Source organism: Molothrus aeneus, chromosome 4 (assembly GCF_037042795.1).
Source record: "Molothrus aeneus isolate 106 chromosome 4, BPBGC_Maene_1.0, whole genome shotgun sequence".
NCBI classification, from domain to species: Eukaryota; Metazoa; Chordata; class Aves; order Passeriformes; family Icteridae; genus Molothrus; species Molothrus aeneus.
Genome location: NC_089649.1, coordinates 14043171 through 14064914, shown reverse-complemented (window position 1 = coordinate 14064914; position 21744 = coordinate 14043171). Strand labels below are relative to the sequence as shown.

General features: G+C 37.2%; 1 protein-coding gene across 2 annotated transcripts in view; it reads right to left on the bottom strand.

Annotated features, from left to right (window-relative positions):
- Positions 1 to 21744, bottom strand: part of LRBA (LPS responsive beige-like anchor protein) — a 367997-nt gene that overhangs the window by 277396 nt on the left and 68857 nt on the right. The window contains exons 22-31 of one of the 2 annotated variants that reach the window (XM_066547964.1): positions 18542 to 19567; positions 18006 to 18095; positions 17564 to 17739; positions 16207 to 16360; positions 15610 to 15790; positions 14210 to 14337; positions 13784 to 13891; positions 11191 to 11362; positions 10650 to 11088; positions 1098 to 1231 (exon numbers count right to left, since the gene is read on the bottom strand). In XM_066547964.1, the coding sequence (XP_066404061.1) occupies positions 1098 to 1231; positions 10650 to 11088; positions 11191 to 11362; positions 13784 to 13891; positions 14210 to 14337; positions 15610 to 15790; positions 16207 to 16360; positions 17564 to 17739; positions 18006 to 18095; positions 18542 to 19567 (2608 nt within the window). The remainder of the gene's footprint in view (positions 1 to 1097; positions 1232 to 10649; positions 11089 to 11190; positions 11363 to 13783; positions 13892 to 14209; positions 14338 to 15609; positions 15791 to 16206; positions 16361 to 17563; positions 17740 to 18005; positions 18096 to 18541; positions 19568 to 21744) is intronic. The other variant, XM_066547965.1, reaches the window with a different exon arrangement.

Here is a 21744-nt window from a genome sequence, read left to right as displayed (position 1 = left end):
CAACGTAGGTGACGTTTCACTATTTTTAAAACAGATTAGCTGCTCAGAGCCAATCTTCCCCAAAGAACTGCGACATTTCAAAATACAGCTAATTCCACTACTTCAAATATTACTCCTACACGAATATAATGCTACCTCCAGCAGTTCTGGTGGCAATGGATTGTCCCTTTCACTAAGAGTAAGAACATACTGTATTTCAATAGCTCTTCTTTTCCTTTAAAATGACTGGAACAATACCTTTTGATTCTCCCAAGCAATGGAATGGGCAGTTGAAGATCGGAACAAATACCTTCCAGACACACAAGTAGAGAGGACATGGTAACAGACCACATTTTTTTTTCCCCAGTTCTTGCAGTTGGATGTAAATTCACAAAACCAGGAAGCAAGAAACTCAAACATGGAAAAAACCACCAATAATCAGGCACAGCTTGAGATTTCCTTGATTAAGATCCAAATCACTTCTATGCCTTGAAGTCAAACTTCATGGGCACAAAGATCCTACACAGCCTTCTGATTCAGACATGGCTGAGTAGAAAAGCATGGCTTTGACATATCATTTAAGGTTAAACATCATTTATCTCACACAAAACAACCGGAGAGACCAAGGGTTCAAAGGAACACTTGCTTATAAACAATCTACTCCATTTTGTCCCCACTGAAAAAACTGTCCAAAGCAATTGGTTTAGCATCAACTGAATTTGACCTCAGGCTAAAGCTATTGGAAACACTTGGCTATAATTTCCAGTTCTACTTAGCACTAACACATACACTTGGTCAAACACCCCAGAATTTATAAATAAGCTTACACTTTACATTATTAATTTGTAATAAAAAATAGTCTATAGAATACACCATCTTTATACTACATATAAGTTAATACAGTATGATTGCTCTATCAAAACAGTGAGAAATCTTGAAATTAAGACAAATATTGCTCAGACAGTTGCATTTGTTGCAACATTAGGGTTTTTTCTAATACAGTACTATTTTTGCAATTTTTTTCTTTATTTTATTTGTATTCAGAGGGAATGGCGATGGAAATAGAAGCAACAGAAAAAGTGTTTGTATTAAGGTTGCTTAATTTAACCCTTACTTACCAGGAGATTCTCCAGACAAATCTGGGGCTTGGGCTGAATCTAAAGAAGAAACCACACTGACAGCATTTGTAGGAGCACCAATAGCAGCTGTAGAAGAGGAAATGCTTGATTTCTTCGTTGGTACAACAACGCTCCTAGATGAAGATAAAAAGTTAGTAAATTATACTGTATGTGAAGGCTCACGCTACTCTGATCCTTTTTTATGCATCTAGCACTTGCACTACTATGTCCTGCAAAAGTTCCTTTGCTTCCCTACTTTCTTTTTCAATCATCTTTTGTAGGCAACCTTAACCTGAGTACACTTCACTTGTTGATGGTACACATTTTTATGTTACACTTTATTATCTCATCCACCTCCACAGAACCCCTGACTAAAAGCACAAAGTTAGAAGATCACCAGGATAAGGGTTCAGCAACAAGGCTTTTCTTTGCACCTCAGTTTGCCCAAGATTTGGCTTTAAACTTCAGGCAACTATTTACAAATGATGTGGCAGTATTCAACTTCAAGGTGAATTATCAATGCTGAAGGATGCATTGACAGTCTTTTACTCCAAGTATTCTAATGCAGAACAGAAGACTGATTGAAGAAGGACATACCACAGCTAAAAACATCCTAACACATCTGCAGGCACATACAAATGCTCACACATATCAAAAATACAGCTAAGGATGAATTTAAGTATATCTTGCCCATCAAGTTTTATTTATATAACAAATCAAAACATTCCTTGGAGTTAAGATAGAACCTCCATATTTTATACAAGCTAAATGTCAGGCCTTATAGTCAGCATTAAAGACTACATCAGAGGAAAAGATACCAAGTGACAAGTTAGGCATGGAAATTTATCTGACATGTTACAAAGACATGTATTTATGCTATACCAATTTCAATTAAATTGTAGTACTTCATTCCAAATACCTAAAAGGCCTTGTTAAGCATACGTTAAAGGCATTTTTAATTGCAAGTTAGCTCCATAAACATGCAAAACCCCAGCTAATGAGGTAAAGAGTACAGCTGATATATAATGTACTCCCACTGCAGCGCTTACTTTTAATTACCTGGTGTTAACCATAAGCTGAAGATCTTCAACATTCAATTTATTTAATCACATCTTTTGTTGACAGTAATACAACTACACACTGAAAGTATTCCCTTAATAGCTTTAAAATATTCATTTTCTAAATACAGTAACTCAGAAACTTGACCTAAATTCAGATGTGAGAACAACCAAAGAAGTTCTTTCAAATATTTCTAAAACAGTTCTTGGTGGAATGGGGAAAGGAAGACTATATTTGAGTCCCTCTTCAGTCACAGGATGTCAAAGGATGCCACAGAAGCTAGCCCACGTTACAGATTAAATCAGCCCTCCTCAATGGCCAGAGTAGGCAGGCACCATACTTGGAGGCAGTACATGTCATATCATTATAGGGGTGACTGCTAATGTTAACTAGTCACTAAAAAAATAGAAGCGACAACACCTGAGCCCCAAGTCAAGATACTGTGCCTAAACTATGAATTTTGCTCGTATGTTCATGTCTGTTTCCCTGAAACATGAACAATGGGCTAAGAAATAGGTCATATATTTAGAGTGCTTTTAAAATTATTGTCACATTACCAATTAATTTTGCACCATGCAGGTATAAGAAGGGGTCTCTCACTCAAGATTCTGTGACATTCACTGCCTGGAAATTGCTCCTACTATTCTATAGCACACATCCAAACCCCTGGAAGGGGTTACAAAATGAATACAAGTTTACAGAGTACAAATACACCCACATACAGTAAACTTTGGGATATTTTTCCAATCTTCACAATTCAGCACTGAAGCACAGGTATACTTCTTTAGAGATTTTAAGTCCTTTCACTGTACAGATATCCAATGCAAGAAATACTAATCAATAATATTAAACCTAAAAATGTATAACTTCTCATTATAAATATGTATCTATTCAGGTGGTCTCCCTAAGACCTTGGTGCATGATCTGGAAAAATTTCTTTGCACACCAAGCTACAGAAATAATCATCCATTTGCTGCTAACTAATACAGACACAATTATATTGGATATAATACATTTGATTTAGGAGAATGTTTAGTGACAAATTTGGTGCACATATAGATGGAAGTTGTGCACATATAGATGGAAGTTGTGCACACATAGGTTGTGTCTGTTCAAAAACATATAATTCATGTAAATAATTTTAAATTGGAAAACATCAAATTACCTTGAGGGTAAAAGCAAGTCCTTCAGAGAAGCTTTCTGTTTCAGAGCTAATAGTCAATCAGAATTCTCTCAAAAACATCAAATCAGAATGGTTGTGTCCTCTGAATGCCTATGAATGTTGTGGGTTTACTCTCTGACTCTACTAAGAGCCCCAGGAACTACAAAACAGGTGGCATTTAAGTCATAAAGAACATACCAGAACCACACCTTAAAAAACAAAATACATACATGGCAGAATTTCAACCAAATTCAATATTAGAAAAGACCTATTATAGATGAAAATCAATAAATGAACAATGCTGGAAGCATCGAGAAGGACTTTTAGAAGAGCTTCAGCACTACTACAAGCAGCTCCTCACAGGGCAAGTGACAGCTCTGGAACTGCACAGGAGCAAGGATGGCTGTGTGCAGACAGAGCTGTTACCTTAACAGTGCTCATCTGCAGCCAGCAGTGAGGGCAGGCAAAAGAAATCCCAGCTCCAGCAGCCTTCTGGCACAACACTACAGATTATCATTCCTTCCTGTAAACTCCTCCTGACCTTCGGTGTGCTGAAGTGGAGCTGCACTGAGGGAGTAGTTTCAGCAAGTTGTCAGAGTCTCTACAGCTACCCAAGGAGAGGTGCATTCAAGGAAAAGAATTAAGACTTTGAGTTTTTCCCCCTGGACTGCAATAGATAGTAGTAAATGACCAGAACAGTCTCTTCTGCTTTTTCATATCTTTTGTCTATCTCCTCACCTTCCAAACTGTACAAGTTTGGGAATACATCTATAGTTGCTACTCTAACTTTCAGGAACTCACTTTACATGAAGTATACTAAAAAGTATTCTAAAAGTATACTGCAGTATACTAAAGTAGTATATTTTAGTATACTAAAAAAGGAACTATATTCTAACACTCACTTTCAGTATAATTTTCAGCATCTAGCAATGGCATTCACTACAAGAAAGATACTCAGATTACGAGCACCAGAAATCTGGCACTTATTCTATTCATAGCTGTAAAGCAGAGCTGCTGCTTTTATTTTTTTTTTTTTATTCCCCAGTATTATTCCTCTTGCTTTGATTCAAGGCATAAAAATGAATAGCTACAGGTATCAGACTTTGAAATATAAGAGAACATGCTACCTTATAAACAGGACACAGGGAAATGCCTGAGTATTCCAGTGTCACCACATGCTTCACACAAGTGACACCAACTCTCACAAACTTTTCTGAGAGATACACATTGGTTACTATACCCCACTGAAACAGAACCTCTAGCCTTTAGCTAAAGAATAAGACTTCAACAAATCTACTTCACAAATTCAACAGCAAAAAGGTCCTGTTGGACTTTGTACCCTTAAAATAAAAGAGAGGCTTTGAACATGTCACCCTGGAGTTCAGACTACTTCTGAACAGAATTGATTTTAGATAGTGATCTGGAACAGTCATCTGAAATTATTCCTATTTTTGAGCCAAAATAAAATAAACTGTATGTCTGATGAGGAAAGAAGGTCCCTTCCAAAAGCTGTGTCAATCTGATGCCCACAGCCAAAAGAAGTGCTGGATATTGTTTAAAAGCATGATGCAAGAAAACCCCAAATTGTGAATTTTCCTGGTCTTCTGGTCAGTTGCCATGGCCTTCTGATGCAAAAATCCTTGAAGGAGGTCAAGAACCACAAACCAAAACACCCAAGTATCCTGGCATACTGACTTTCTAGCTGTGCACTGCTGCAGTACGGGTAATGTAACATTTATTGCCAGGGATGTCTTCCCTTTCAACAGGGCAACTGACCAATGTTATAGCTGCAGGATTTGCTTTAGGAGTTTCCATTCCAAGCCTTCTTCAAAGTTATGAAAGTACATGGAAAAGCAAACTAAGAATGTTGAAGCATAAACATTGATCATGTTTCTTTATTTACATTCTGAACTTCCTACATTTTTTCCTTCCTTGATATTTTCTTTGAATATTTAGGTGGAATTGCAAATGTGTTCCAAAGAAATATTTTTCCACAACCAGTGTTCCTTTGTGTTCTTCTTTTGAAAGATTATTTAAATGTTAAAATAAGAAAAATGAATGCAACTGGCATAAACAATGCGAGACAGTGGAAAATTGAGTTTAAATATTGTAGCAAATAAACTACATAGAAAACATGAAGTGTTCAGCATATTATTCAATCAAGTAAATTTGTCAGAACTGTCCTAAAAATTGATGTGCTTTCAACTTCCTTCAAATAATAGGGCACTTGCTTTTAAAGAATACACAGATAAGACAGTCCTTTTTCTGTAGCTAAACTGATAAGTGTTTTCTGAAAAAGTTAATTGCTACACATATGAAAAATATTCATCAACAAGCTGCTTTATGTTCTATTTCCTCAGATCTACAAAAATAATATATTTTACAAAACATCTGTAATCATGATTAATTTTATCAGAATATGCACATTAAGCAACCTCACACAGGGGCAAAGAGGCTTCATGTGGAAAAAAGTATCAATACATTTTACTCCTTAACATTCATATCAATTAAATTCTATTTCTTGGTTACACCTGTATATTAAAACATCCATTATATTGAGTTTCAGCTACAGGATAAATAAAATTTTAAAAGTACACTCCTCTTGCAAGGAGACTTCAAGCACTATGGTAAGAACAACACTTAAGCTGCCTCATTTATATGACTATATTAGATGTTTGCCAGTTTTGATTTAAAATCAAATATTTAAGGTTTAAAATAAGAATTTACAGCAGGGGAACTGATAAACATAGGCCAGACATAGTGAGAACCAGCTACCATAAATACATCTTAGCCAGAAGGTCAGTGTGTTATTAGTCCCAATTATGCTGAAGTGTAAGAAGTCTTCGTGTTGCAGACAATTATTCACTGCTGAATGAGCACAGAGCACTGGGCTGAACACTGACTTCCATCACAGACAAAGGCTTACGCAATAATGATCTATTCTGTCAAATTCCATAAGGATTTACTTATTGAACCCTTCCCTGGTTTCAGTTCACTGATTCTTCTGTTTCAATATAAAGATGGAAAATACCTACAGTTCCTAAAATTTTAGCATTTTCCCAAGTATTTACTTTGCATTAAGTTGGCAAGTCCTCATTTCTTTTAAATATATTTCAAGTATACAAATTTTGCTTGGGTGCAAGTCAAATATTCCTAACACAACATGAGGCAGCCCAAACTGATGACCTCATTGTAATTTAAAAATAGTTGCAAGAGCTCTGATTCCTCTTGACATGCAAGAATTTATACAGATTTAATTCTTAGTTTGTTTTGGTTTTTTTGGCACTGAAAAGCAATGCAGGTGACAGTTTGTCTGTACCCCTATAGGATAACGGCTTTAATTCAAAACTGAAAGAAAAAAGCCTTGTTCCAGGCTACCAAAACGATGGCCACTGCAAGACTCCTGTGCAAAGAGCAAAAGATCAATAAAGAGGATCAGAGACTTATTTTTACCTCTATTTTGTGAGCCAGGAAGGCAGCCTGCCATGTCAGTGTCCTTCTATGGGCTCTGCTGTCTGTGGATAATACCCATTGTCTTATGTCTCCCTTGAAATATCCAAGGAGAAAGGAAGAACAAGAGACTCTTGAAACCATGAGGGATCAGAGAATGCAGGGAGGGGAAGAGAAGATATGATAGAAAGAATACAATCAATTTTGCAAGAGAACTTTAAAATCAGCTTGGCAGGGAGAAGACTTCAAATGGTTTGCCTCTTTGGTCCCTGCAGAATGCAAATTGCTGGTGTGCTGAAAGAGCTGAGCTTTCCATCACAGCACGTGTGCCTTTATCTAAAGATTCCTCATTCTCATATTCTGTCTCCACCAACACTTGGCAGATTTAATCTTGTCTAAAAATAGTTTACTCTTTTTGCATTGAAGGCCCAAATCAATGAAGTCTAAGATGTATCCATTCCATATAAAAAGGGACTTGGATGAAATTTAACTGAAATTACCACAACCAACTACTACAAAGGCATATGCACACCACTGACTGACAAATGAGTAAACACAGGCTAAGCCAAACTAAGCAGCTTACAGACAATGTTCCAAAAAGAAAAACAGGGCTATTAACATATCTGTTCTGCAAGTTGCAGCACAGCTGCAGATTTAGGCTCTATGGTACAAGATCATGATTTAAGAACCCATATTCCTCTGAACCCTCAGCATCAGCCTCCCATTATGACATGGTTATTGAATGTTTCCACAAAGAGCAGCAGAAGCCAGAGAGGTTTTATTTTAAAGCATACAGTAAAAATGGCAAGTGATAGCTTATGGGTATTATTAGACTAACCGAAGAGAAATGTCATCTCTCTTTTTATCCCAAGCTTTGGATATTTTTATATCCATTTTATTTGAAATTGCTTGCATTAGTCCCCTCCTCTTTTCCTACACTATTACTACTAAATAAGAAAACTGCTGGTTTAGGACACACTGAAATCAGGACATTAATTCATGTCCCTGTGGATCTTGGGAAAAAGCCAATGCAAGTCTTGAACTTTATCATGATAAACCCCTGGCACCCACTAATCACAAGATTGTATCTTCCCATAAGATAAGGGGTGGATTTTTGGCATGGGAATGAACACATACACCTAGCTGTTTCCAAAGGCTTGCAACCTGGCAGCCTTTCAGTAAGGTTTCACTCACATAGCTGTTACTGTATACTCTCCAGCTATGGCTGGGAAGTTGATAATCCTTAAGATATGAGGAGAGTTTTGATTTCTGACACAGCATTCCTGAGATAAATGCAGGATCAGAGAGATGCTTTGAAATTCCCAGAGACACCCCGCTGGTAAACTGCTACATGGGAACAACTTTTAACAAAGTGCCTTTAAAAAAAGAAAAAATAAAAAAAAAAATCACAGAATTTTTGTTTGCCATCAAACAATATATTAAATGTAAACCAGACACAGAAGAGAAGAGAGCATCCCAAAGTCTGTTTTCCCAAAAAATAAATTTCACAATGTAACCTAGCATTTTTACCTATCACAGAGATGAGATCTATTATTTCCAACTCCATCCCAGTTTTTTATAAAAAGTGGTTTTTTATCCCTGGCACAATTCCTTCCTGCTGTGGTACCTAGGTGTCATTTCAGAGCATAAACTTGTATTTTAAGCAGTCTCACTACATACAGTCCCCTTCAAATGGCCATGAAACTTGCCTGTCCATTTAACTTTTAATGTTTCACACACAGTTATTTTCTCTTTTTAACTTTAGCTAATAACATGTTGACAAAATACTTTATACAACTTCATGATTTTTTCCTCGTGTGTTTAGCCCCACCTACAAAAGAAAAAAATCTTTGGGAAGTAATGCCCACAAGTTATCACTGTGGAGCAGCCCAGACAGCTACACGAACCCTACAAAACTCTGCTCTTGTGTTCAGAAGCACAGTGCTGTCTACTGCTTCAACCCACACACCCTCTTCATTCCCCAGCATATATTCCTTCATCAGACCACCTTGTTTTGAGTAGCAAGGTGAGTAGCAAGGCAGTAATTTGGCATCAAGGTTAAGTGAAAGAATGTTAAGAGTTGTTACAAATGGCTGGCACTTTGGAGGTCGAAACAGAAGTGTCCATTGGGCAGTGGAAAAGTAAAAGGGCAGAACAGCAAGTAATTCAACTTTTTAATAACTTGCTTTATGAAACACACCACAACTTAAAGAGGTTTTTTTGGTTATTTTTTGACTGACGTTGTAACTATACAGGAAGAAGAACACAGAACTGCAAGTGACAGAAGGGCTGCTATCAATGCCCAGTATTTCATTAGTGTACATGTTATCAAATTAAATTGTACAGCTTCCTCTGATAAGGCTTTGTAGGTGTAATCTACCTATGTCAGCCATCAGGGCGGCAAGTGCCCAATTACTTCCTGTCTAGTTAACCTCCTGTACACCAATTCAAATCAGCACAAGCACTACAAACCTTTGGTCTCCACAATAGCTAAAAAATAATTCATAAATGCAATAGTCACTCCTGTACCAGATCTCCAAACAAATGTTACTTGGGCGGCTGAAACCATGCAGCAATTAATACTAGGATTTTCAAAAGAAAAAAGCATTATCACAGACTAAAGCATTTTGTTATTTGTCATCAACTGCCCACTTGTAACAAAGAGCAACGAGAGGCCTTGAAGGGGAAGTGCCAAAAGAACTTGAGCAGCAGTGGGGAGAGAGGTGTGGCAAGTTCTAACTCAGTGTCCCCCTTCTATCAATTTCCCCCTCTGCCTCCATCCTCCTCCTGCTCCCAGAAAAAGTCCTCCTGTTCAGCATCACAAGGAGAACACAGTATTTACTCTGAGACAAGAGCCCAAATGCTGGCACACCCCATCTGTGTCTCATCTGGCCAGACACCAGTGTCTCTTCCCCCAGCAGTGATAGGGCAGTCAGAGTGAGTGGAGCAGACAGGCAGTGACACTCCTCTCATGGGGCAGCTGGTATTGTGAACAAGGCAGCCACAGACTGCAAAGACATCAGAGCCAGAGGAAGCTCAGGAATCAGCAGAGGATCAGATATTGGTATGGTAACAAGGGATCCCCTTGCACCAGACTGACTGCAGGATTTCTGGAAATAACCAAGGCTTTCCTTGAGGGAGGAATGCAAGTGTTACAGGATTCTTTCTTTTCTTTTTTTTGTTTTCTTTGCAGTTGTTGGGAATCCTGAAAAGGTAAAAGGCACTAAGTCTAGTAAAAGACAGTTTGGTTTACTATGCTTGGGAAAAGATAAAGAGCTAATCAGACTGAGACACAAGGAACAGCAAAATTATTATCAGGAAAGAGTGACTTCATTCGAAAAGGAAAAAAAGCAGGGATTCTCCTTTTTGAATCCACTACAGCATTTGTGTACTAAGAAATGCAGAAACTTATTACAATGAAACAAAAAGCTGTTACTACAAAGCAAATCTAGCAGCTTAGGGATAATATCTACCCAATAATGAAAAGAGTTTAAGTAGCTACGCCTTTGGCACCAGAAGGCAGAACACACATCTATTTTCCTAAATGAATATGGGAGTATTCTCTAGGTAGAAGAACACCTAGATGATTACTCCATTGGTTTTGAACCATTTGTAACTATTAGTAAGCCAGTATTCTTTTGCAAGCCCACAATAACAGAGACTAGATACAACATTGTGATTAATACACCTGCTGATCTACGTATCATTATTTTAAGCTATTTAATGTCTGTTTTGTTTCTTGAGTTCTTTAAAGCCAACTAAATATGCACAGCAGTGCTCATCTGCCAGTGCTACACTTAGTAGTTCTGGTAAAGCATTGGTTTTCCTGTTCTTTACCTTTAGTAAAATCAAACTTTTAACTATTTCAGATGTTACATTACCTGTCAAAGGAATGGAACTGCACAGGCTGCTCAGCAGCTCCATCACCAAGAACTCCAAGGAAGGTTGGTGGCAGAAGAGCAGCATCCACTGCACTGCCATCAGCTGGTGTGCTCACCAGGCTTCTCAAGATGTCCTTCACATTGACATTTTTTGCAGCTGGCACAGAAGCCACAGATTTACTCTCTTCAGTTCCTGTCTCACTTCCGCCCTCCTGAGATTTATTGACTTCTAATGAGAGTGTGCACAGGACTTCACTGACTGCATCTGGGCCTGCACTAACACTCAGAGGTCCTGCTTCAGCAGCACAACTCAAACTGTTTGTTTGTGCTGGAGTTGATTCCTCCCCAAGACCAGAATCCCTTCTTTGCATAGATGCTGTATTTTCTGAATCTTCAGTAGAGGCTGAAGCACCAAGAGCAGCAAATGGCTTTTCCACAACTGTTCATACCAAAAGAAGAGAAAACACATTTTAAGGTCATTATTAACAGAGACGCATTTTAAGCCAAGTTATTTCTTTTGGCAAAATAATTAACAGTTCACCTGCAGCAGGAGTTTCATTATTTTCATTTTCTGATTCCTTGAGTGACTGGCTTTGGTTTGGTGGTCGTCTTTCATTCTGGGGTTCCAGTATATCTCTGTATTTCGAAACCATGAGCACAGAAATAAAATATACAACAGCCAAAGCCAAAAACTGCGCCTGTTTACTATCCTCCTGTAAAAAACAGACACACACAGATTTTTGCATTACAATTTCAGCAACATGTTTATTTATTTGTGAAGTATGCCCAGCACTACCATAAACATACCAAGAGGAAGCTGATATGTCAGCAATGGAAGAACAATATTCTCTAGTCACAGTTTGTCTCACCTATAAAGCTAAGGAATACAGCACTTGAATACAAGTGGCACCAATCCTTTAGTTTTTCATTTATTTGACAACTTTGGCTAAGGTTGTGTGTTTTGATTTCATGTTTCAAATTAGTGTAGGGTCTAGGGTCCACTTTATTCTCGGGTGTTTCTTCTGTTATATTTCCTCAAAAATGCCAAGATATTAACAGCATTTGCAAGACAAGCATACTCTACATAACTGGAACATATTAATGAAGGAAAAGGAGCAAATTCCAGAACAAGCACCAAGGTTTTATTTCATTATCAGACAGTCCAGATGGATGTAATCTACTACATATAATTTAAACAAGAATTGACCAACATGCATTTGCATTACAGCTGGAACTTTATGAAGAGATTTTAGGAAAAACCTTGAAAACAAATCTTAATATGAACTATGCCAGGTTCCTCCCCAGGGTACTCAGTCACTCCTAGTGAAACAGAGGGAAACCTGGACATTAAGATTTAGTCTAAGCCTGTCCCTTATGGCTACCAAAGGAAATAAAGCTTCATACACTTTTGGGTCACAGGAGAATGGAGTATTTGGATCCTCACCTACTGATCAGTAAAAAATGAGTGTTTGGAGTTTTCTGCCCCTCATTCACATCAGGGCTCAGGTAGCATTCAATTTTGTCGTCTGAGCAGTTCAAGAAACTAAGTTACACTATAAAGTTCATTCTATCATGATTGTAGTGTCCATCAAAGCTCCTTATCCCTTGAAGAACTCTTTAGTAAGTTTTTCTGGGAGATATTTATGAGAAACCTTTTATTAGGAACAGGTAACATAGGTGGATCCTATCTGTTGCACTTAAAAAACAACCTATCTTCCCCTTGGCTTGACCCAAAATCTTAACTTTTACAGAATAATCACAGTGTGAGATTGAGCAAAGTCACCTACAATGGTAAGGATTATAAAGAATTTTCTTGCAAGATGAGTATTAAGACAGTTTCTAACTGTACTTAATAAAGGGGTGATCCAGTGAATTAGAACTGGCCCTTCCTTATTTTTTCAGCTATATTTGAAGAACTGCTTGAAATAAAGCTCATGTAACACTCTAAGTACTGCTACTGGTGGGTAAGTGGATTCCATCAGAGTTCCTGCTGTAGAACTCGTACATTCAAATTATGCCACTCCTGATTATAAATGCTGAATACAATGTAAGAAACTGCATGCAAATAAAATATTTAGATGCAAGTGTAAACAGCTCAGACAAAAACTATTCCCAGCCAGATCTTTCCAAGTCTACTTTTCCCACACAGCTCAACACTCTAGCTAAGAAGCAGAGCTATTGCACCATTTTATACTTCTTAGGAAACAGACAGTCTGATGGATTAAATATGCAAAAAAAAGCAGAGGTTGTGGGTGGGTATTGTTTTGATAGTTTGTTTTACAGAAAAAGGTTCACAAAATGTGCTTGAAGGAATCCTTAGGATTACTTTAATTGCTACCAGTATGGAAGAGTCACTTCCTGTTACTCTCTTGCACACTGATACTGACGTAGGGGTTGAAAGAAGCTTGCTTCAATCAATAATTACTGTAAAGATAAAACTCAAAATCCTTCACTTTTCTGGACAGAAAAAAAAGTCACTGTATAAATCATTTCACTGGCTAAACAGTCCAATTATTGTAAACTAAGTTGTGGTGTCCAGGCTTGTGGCCACCAATGACTCACAGCCATTATAGCTGCTGTATTTGCTTACAGAGGTGTTTTTTTTAAGCAATCAATCTCAATTTCCTCAATATCAGCTACAAAGTTGCTGACACAGGGCAAATATATTTTTAGTCAATTCAAGACTAAAAAATATATGCATGCTTACAGCACAGGCACACAAATTGGTTCCTCTGAGAGGAAGTAAAGGAATTAGAAATGACCTCTAATTTCTAATTAGCTAGAAGAATGTGACTTCTTCAAAACATACAAACGTGTTTATGATACATAAATACCTTGTCTATGAACATATTTGTACTAAACACAACATAATTAATATACAACTGGCAGAATTCCACATAATCAACTCTTAGGAACACAAAGAGCCAGATCAGGAGACAGTTGGGTATCACCTCTCCCTCTTTCCAATCCCAAACACTACAACAGCTGCAGAGTATTGCAAGTTCCTAATTACTGCGAGCAGTATTCCCTTTTTGTACATCCAATTTAGCCAAACTCTGTAACAGAGAGGAAGCATTTAGCAAAAAGAGACAAGCAGAAATGCAGCTTCAAAGAAAAGGACATTATTGACTTACTATATCTCTGAACACTACTGCTCGGAGGCGATTAATATCCATATCCTGCAGAAGTCTGTCATGGTCCCGTATTGGAGAAATGCCACCAGTCACAATGTCCACTGGACTCTATTAAAAAAAAACCACAATTGTTTAAGATCCTGTGTTTAAAAGCATTTTACCAAGAATCACAAAGTGTTATAATCACCCACTGTGCATTGTACTGTCACAACTAGAGCAGAAAGATCAGATATGCATTTCATCTTTAAAGGAGAAAAAATCTGGTCATTTCTTGTGATAGAAAGACATTTAATTTCCAGCATTTGTACCACCCCACTTCAGGTCTGTTAAAATATCAGTGGCCCAGGTACAAATTTAAAAACTTATCCCTCTGTACAGACTAATCATTATTGACGTCTATGTTTCTGCATGTGGTCTTAAACTTGCCTTTGCTGCAGACTTTACTGATCCTATAAAGCCTTGCACTGCTTTTGGGTTCCTCCCAGTGTCTCCAATAGGCTTCATCTGTGCATGCTGCTGACACTCCAAGCAATTTCTTACTGCTACTGCACATACTTGAAGGGAAAAGAAACATTAAGAGTTATTCTGAGAAACAGTACTATTCTATAGTCCCTTACAGAAACATATAACACAATTCTGTTTACCACTTACAACTAAAAAGTTGATGCACATCAGTAAAATACTTTGCTTCTGTAAGTTTTAGACAGTTGCAAACCAATGCTCAAAATTCTTTAATAATTTATAACTAATAATGAATGCTAAACTAATAGAACATATATGCTGTATCTAATGGATACTTCAAAGTGAGTATCCCTCACTGCAATTTTACCATGCATACAACCACAGGGTGGGTAGGGTGAAGACAGCTAAATTTCACAAATTTGCAAGGGAGAAGACAAGTGATACACCAGTGAAACAAATGGCAACGTTTGCTTCACAATACTATGTTACTCTTGGACTAAATGTTCTGAAGTTACGCAACTGTTGGGGTTTTTTAGCTGCATATTTTTGCCCTGTTTCATCTTCTAATATTTATTTTCAAAGGAAAAAAGAACTACCCCACCTCTATACCTGTTTGCATCCCATAAATCTTGCTCTACCTGCACAAAGTTTTAATTGCCTAGAAAGGGAGAGGAAGGCTAGTTACTGTTGAGGTTCTGAGCTGCTCTGGCACTCATGCAAATCAAACTTTTCATTACAAGAAGTCTTACAGCATGCAACTAAGCATGAATTCTCTACTCCTGTATTAACTAGCATGAATTCTCTACTCCTCTATTAACTAGATCCTGCTATGATATGTTATCATTTTCAAAAGATTTGTTACTTTCTTAGGTAACTGATCATTTTTGCTCAATCCAATTCGAAGCAAGCGTACTGTAAATAATCGGATAAAATTATTGCCCAATTTGAACCCTTCAGAAATTTACACTTCTAGTTTTCACCATACCTTCATATACTGACCTTCAAGTGTTCAACCCCTTATCTAAGTATTGCCAAGTTTCACTTTTTTATATAGTACATGATTACTTTTCTTAAAGCTGCTATATTCTCAGCCTTGATGATTTGGGGAACTTTGGCAAAAGAAATATCCTCATGGATAAAACGAAAACAGCCTACCAAACTTAATTTATATTATTTAAACTTTTAGAGAGGAATATGTATATATGCATTGCAGAATACAGTACAACTGTAGAAGATCTTAATCTTTGATTACACTTAATCTTGATTTAACAAAACAATGGACAGGAGCAAAAACAAAGCTAACAGCTGCTAACTGCTTAGTAACTGCGAGGTCCTATGCTCATTAAGTGGCTTTATTTGCTTACCCAGACGAAGACATTGTCGCAGAATTCCTCCAGATGACATATTTTTCTCAGACTCAATTTCAGTGAAACCAAGTGAGCTTGCAAAAATTAGCACATCCACAAGGTTGATTAATCTCTGGAGAAATGTTAAAGATGCTTCTACTGAAAGTCCTTGAGTTGGCTCAATATTCTCCAATTCATGCTACACAAAGAAAAATTGAAAGCAACATTTACTTCTTCACAAAGATAAGAAGTATCTTCTCCTCCACACTAAATGAAGAAAAATGTGTCCTGGAAGTCCACTATCAGTCACATTCAAAAGTAATAATTACTCATATTCTAGGAGCAATCATTAGTATTGGGATTTAATCCCATTCCAGACCACTGTGGGGCAACAAAGGCAGGAAAATTTTTAATGTCTTCAGGCAAAAAAGGCAAGCACCTAATTTATCTTAAGGAAAAGTGTGGAGGTAGCAAAGGGAGGAAAGAGATGCCTGTGGAAACACCCCTCCTGCATTTCCATTTCCCAAAAGGACAGATAAAATAATTAATACACTCTATAAAGAAAGGCATCCTCCCACAAGTGAAGAATTTTTAAATAAAAATGGAATTTCTTACAGTAGCAGATGTGGCAGCAGAAAGCAATGGCAAGATACCACCACAGGCCATGATCATGTTGTCCATCACTTGAGAGATGAGGTGGATCGTGTTGTGCACAAACACCACATTGTCACTGCTATTCACAAAGTCCATCACAGTTTTTGTAGAATGGCTGTACAAAAATTTAAAAAAAAAAGGGGATTCAGAATAGAGCCTTATTTTGGGGTATTTTTAAAAATTTCTGTTTTCACAAAACTAAAACCAGACACTTAGCAGTGGGGAAGCAAAGTGGGGAAGCAAATAACACATGACTTAAGGGTAAACTGGTGCATCACAATCTAAACCTAAAACAACATTTCTGTTAATAAACTGCTCAATATGACAGGTTGCTAAAAGCACCAAGATGATTGCTAATCCTTATAAGTCAATCCATTATAGGCTGGTCTATGACTGCTTGCTAGCAAGAGTCACTATATCAGGAAACAGAATAAAGTCTCCTGGAACAGTGGACTACATTTGAACTTACATCTTTGGAAAACTAAACCAAGTTCTAAGGATTTCTCAGAGAAATTAAAATTAATCAACAAAGCACAAAAACTTAAGCAAAAACTTTCCAAAACAGAGGATAAAATAGAAATATATTATAGCTATATCTGATGATGACCAGATAGGTTAACTTAAACATATCCTAAAAATTATAGTCAGATAAAAATTCACTTCAGTTTAAATTGTTCGAATCACTTACCTACATCATTTCTAAATACTGACATTCCTTTTTAGCCGGTCAGAACACCGATATGGTTCAATTTAAATTTTACACTCATGACTACAAGCTAAAACTGGACCTCCCCCCTCTTATTTCAGTTATTAAACCTTAAAATTACATTGCAGAATTACTACTGTTTTCAAATATCTTGATGATTACAGTCCAGATCCCTGTTAGCAGTTAATCTTCAAATTAACATCTTTGGGTTCACAGAACCCTATCAAAGCAGCAGTGTGTGTAAATGCAGAAGCAAGACATACTATTTTGGATGTATTATCTTTCTTATCCACATTTAGATCAGAAGACACAGGCCCTTAAATACATTAGGAAAATTAAAATCTTAGTTGAATAAAAATCAACAGCAAGACTGCCACTGACTTATATGTAGCCAGGATTTCAGTCCAAACCTGTGTGTTGGCCTTGAACCAATATACAGTTATGTCTGTAAAGAGTATTAAAAAAAAAATCTGAGAATGATTTGGTGTAGGTCACAAAATAAGTCAGGCTATTGAATAATGAGTAAAACACCAGATGTCCATGAGTCTAAGTCAATGAACCCCTTATAACTGAACCCAGTCTGGATCACTCCACACAAAGCACAGGATGTACCTTCTCCACATCTGAATATCTGTTTCTATGGAGAAGAGCAGGTCTGTGAGCAGGCGCTGGTGCATCAGGGACCACTTGAACTCGGGAATACGGAACACAGCTGACCTCGTGTCCCTCCTCTGCCCATCCAACGGAGCAGCCAGCTCCTGTCCTGAGGAAACCTGCTGCCTTGAGGGCTGAATTCACCATTTGCAGATAAAAAAGAAAACAAAACATAAAACCCACACTCTGGTCATTAGTTCCCATGGCACACACTGAAATGCATCTAATAGACTCAAGATTTTGGATATCCAACAAGTCCAGACTGTGTACATAGTTCCAAATAAAGCTAAAACTATTACACAAATGCTATTTAATGGATATATCAAAACTACAAACTAGGCTACAGCTGTACTACCACACCTGCCAGTCTAGGTATTCACAAGCAGCCACCCAACCTTACCAGGGGGGGAGAATATGTTGTTGTAGACAGTGGTTTTCCTCCCTTAAGGAAGAATGGTGCAGATTGAAGAGCATCCATTAGGAAGTATCTCTGCAGAAGGGAAGTACTCAGAGACATAACTATTTAACCATTAAAAGCTGGATTAGAAACTAAAGACTAGAGCTGGAGCACTGCAGCACACAACAGAAGCCCAGTCTTAATTTATATTTGTACAAAATGGTAGGATGACATGATGTAGTGAAAAACCTATCAATTTTTATAGTTTAAAACAGCTGAGATTAAGTGTTCATCTAGCCAAATACCCAGTTTATATCAGCATTCATATGTGGATGTACAAAAATCTTGGAGAATTCTCAGTACACAGATTTTAAGAATAATGGCTATTTTAACCCAGGGTTAAAAGATTTTATAGATAACTCACAAAAATCACACACATTATGTCCCCAGAATGGTTAAGTATGCTTTCTCAAAAAATTCATTAAATAGACCTTCCTTTTATTTTTAAGCTAGACAGATGAAGGACAGGTAGAATTTACCTCAGGCATGGATCTGGGGGGCAGAGGTGCTTCTAGATGTGTGTTAGCTTTCAACTCCAGTCTTTCCGTATCTGATGCAACACTGGAAACATCAAGCTTGGCAATTCTTTTATCAGAGGCTCCAGAGGGCTCTGCCACGGGTGCATTTGTGTTTTCCACAGTTGTTTTGGTTTCACTGGTAACTATATTTCCTTCCTTCAGCTTCTTTTTTCCTGCTGAATCCGGCTGAGTTGCTACTTCTGGAACTGCAGAACTCATTGTCTCTGGCAAAGTCAGTTCTTGTTTCTTCTCATCCACACCTTCAGTACCCTCAGATTTTAAAAGCCCAGTTTCAGGTTGCTTCTCTGTGGTTTCTTCCTGCTTTGTTACTTTGCTTGCATTAGAGCCACATTCCTTGTTCCTTTCTGCAAGCTCTTCTGAAGGCAAAGGCAAACTACTTTCATCTTTCAAATCAACAAAGTCATCTTCATCTTCCACCTCTACTGCTGATTTTTCCAGTCCTTCTGGACTTGTGGGAGTTCCTCCTTCCACAGGAGTTTGCATGGCTAAAGAAGCAGCAGTGACAGCAACTGTTTCTTCCACAAGCTCATCAGCTTTGCTAGAATCTTCAATTGCTTCAGCTATTCCAGTACTGATTTCTGAGACAGTGAGCTTTACTGTTTCTGGTTCTGGAGAAAATTCCACACAAGGCACTGCTTTTAAATCCTCTGTAGTATCCATATCCTCCCCCTCTAATTCCTCCTTATGATTAGACACTGAATGAGTTTGTTGGCCATAATCTGATGAGTTTTCTTTCTCTTTTTTTTCAGTTCTGCACTCTGTATCACCATCAGTAATGCAGGAAGGAGCAGCAGCATTTTCTTTTAACTCCAAAGACTGTTGTTTTCCCTTGGTTTCAGCTTCTTTGCTAATCCCAGAGATTGTTCTAATTGGTGTTGAAGAATGCACTCCACTCCCTTCACCTCCTTTCTCTTGGTACTCCTTGTACATTTGGGAAAGATTCTCTTTGTGCATTTCGAAAGTTACCTAAAAGAACAGAGTTCAAAGGACATTAAAAACTAAATATTAATGACCGTTCTCTTGAAAAAAAAAAGAAAATCAAAATCAATGCTCAAATCACAAATTTATATTGGATCCTGTCCTTTTCATTAAAAAACCCTGCACATAAGCTATCACTTCAACTGACAGCAAGTTTCTATTACATGTACCTGTTTTTCCTGGCTAAAAGGAAGAAAGAAAAGCAAAGCCAATGTCAAAAAAACCCTAACTAGCCTGATCCAAAGGATATCCTAAGCATAAGATCCACAGAATTACTAGATTTGAAATCAATCTTTTTGTGAAGGGGGAGGCTGTGAGAAGTAGCAGAGCTTTCATATCCTTTTAGCACCTTTAGTATGCTCAAAAATCCACAAAGATATATAAACTTTTGAAAATTTTACACTAAAAAGTACAATGTCACAAAGAGCACCTAACAAAGCCAGAATCTTGTGGATCCCCAAATGATACCTAAAATTCCCCAGAGGACATTTCCTTTGGCTATTCACCCTATCTCAGCCTGAGAACAGCTACACAAATGGATTAAAGTGAAAAGACTTCTCTACTCCTTAGCTGAAAATATTATTGTTGTTTCTATCTGGATTTTTTTAAAAAATCCAGATAGAAGAATTCTTTATATACACACTAATAAAACTCATTTGCCCAAATAAATAGCTGTGTTTTAAAACATAAAATACCACCAGCCTAACAAAAGTTTTTATTATACTGTTATTCAATTTAGTCTATCCATACCTTTTCATTTAGATTTAGATTTATATTCCATAACACAAGTGTTTATTTATCTTTAAGCTCAGTTCTCAAAATTTTCCCAACATAAGCTCCACCTGAGGGTTGTTTTCTTTGAATCATTTTCGGTATCATAAACATTTTCCATAGGCAAAGTAGAGCAGTGCATTCCACTAAATATACAAACACACATTTTCTTATGCTCTTACATACTCAGCTCATTCATTTGGATCTCATCTAAAAATTCATAGTATTCAAAGAGATGATTAGTCAGTGGGAATATTTTCCCTTAAGATGACACAGAGGAGTGAAAAAATAATTTTTCAGATTAAAAATATACTAGAAATTACAGCTAACATATCAGAGATAAGCAAAGACAGAGCAAAGACAAAAATTATTTTTGGCAGGTTCTGATGTCAATATTTAGCTTTTTAACATACTATTTCCTCCATCAATCAAGTATATTCAAGCACTACAGGAGCAATGCACTATTTTAACATGACCTGAACCACATTATTCATTCAAGTTGATTTAATTGAAATTTTAGTGTCTAGAAACAGAAGTGGGATATCTCACTCTGCTTGTTTAAAAAAAAAAAAGTCTGCACATACTAGCTTTCATTCATTCAGTTATGTACAAAAAAGAAAGTGTGTATGATTACAACTGATTGAAAGTTCATCCAAACATAACGGATCCATAATTTATTTAATTCTAGGGTTTTGCTAAAAAGACCATGTGGGGGGGCATTATTACTTTGGAAATACTTTCTGAATTGTACCACAATCAGAATGTCAAAGGCAACACAAAATAGATCATGCTAATAAGCTGTCCCTTGCACTTTTCACTTATTTTCCAAAATATGATTAGGCAAAGCTGCTACTTCAGGTCTAATCACTACTTTTCTGAAGAAGGAATCTTAACAACTTGAACTTATCTCCAGCTAACTTTCCCTCTTCTCTCTCTCCCTGTTGCTTCCCGCATTTCCAAAGCTACTAAAAAGCTTTGTTCCAGCAAGTACTAAAGAGACATTTAACAAATGAAAATGGCATTGCTTGATTTTAGCAAAACTTACATGCACTTCCCAGAAAGCACACTGCCTCACAATATTTAACAGTGTGAACATCTGTATTTCCATGCATCATTCCAGTGTAAATCTCATTAAACTCATATGTAGGAGTAAAAGCTACAAAGTTTATAGCTTCTCAGTTTCTATGAACACAGTCTGTAGGGCTGCCAACTACTTTTGGAGAAATGGGCAGTCAGCTGTATCTCAGTTGGTACAACCTGAGACCTACTCTTTCACTGCAATACTTTTCATCTACTGTGCTACCAAGCCCTATCCCCTCAACAAAAACCTATTGCAGATTCCAGTTTTTCCTTAGCAGCCAAATTGATCATCTGGTTCACAGCCTTAAATCAAT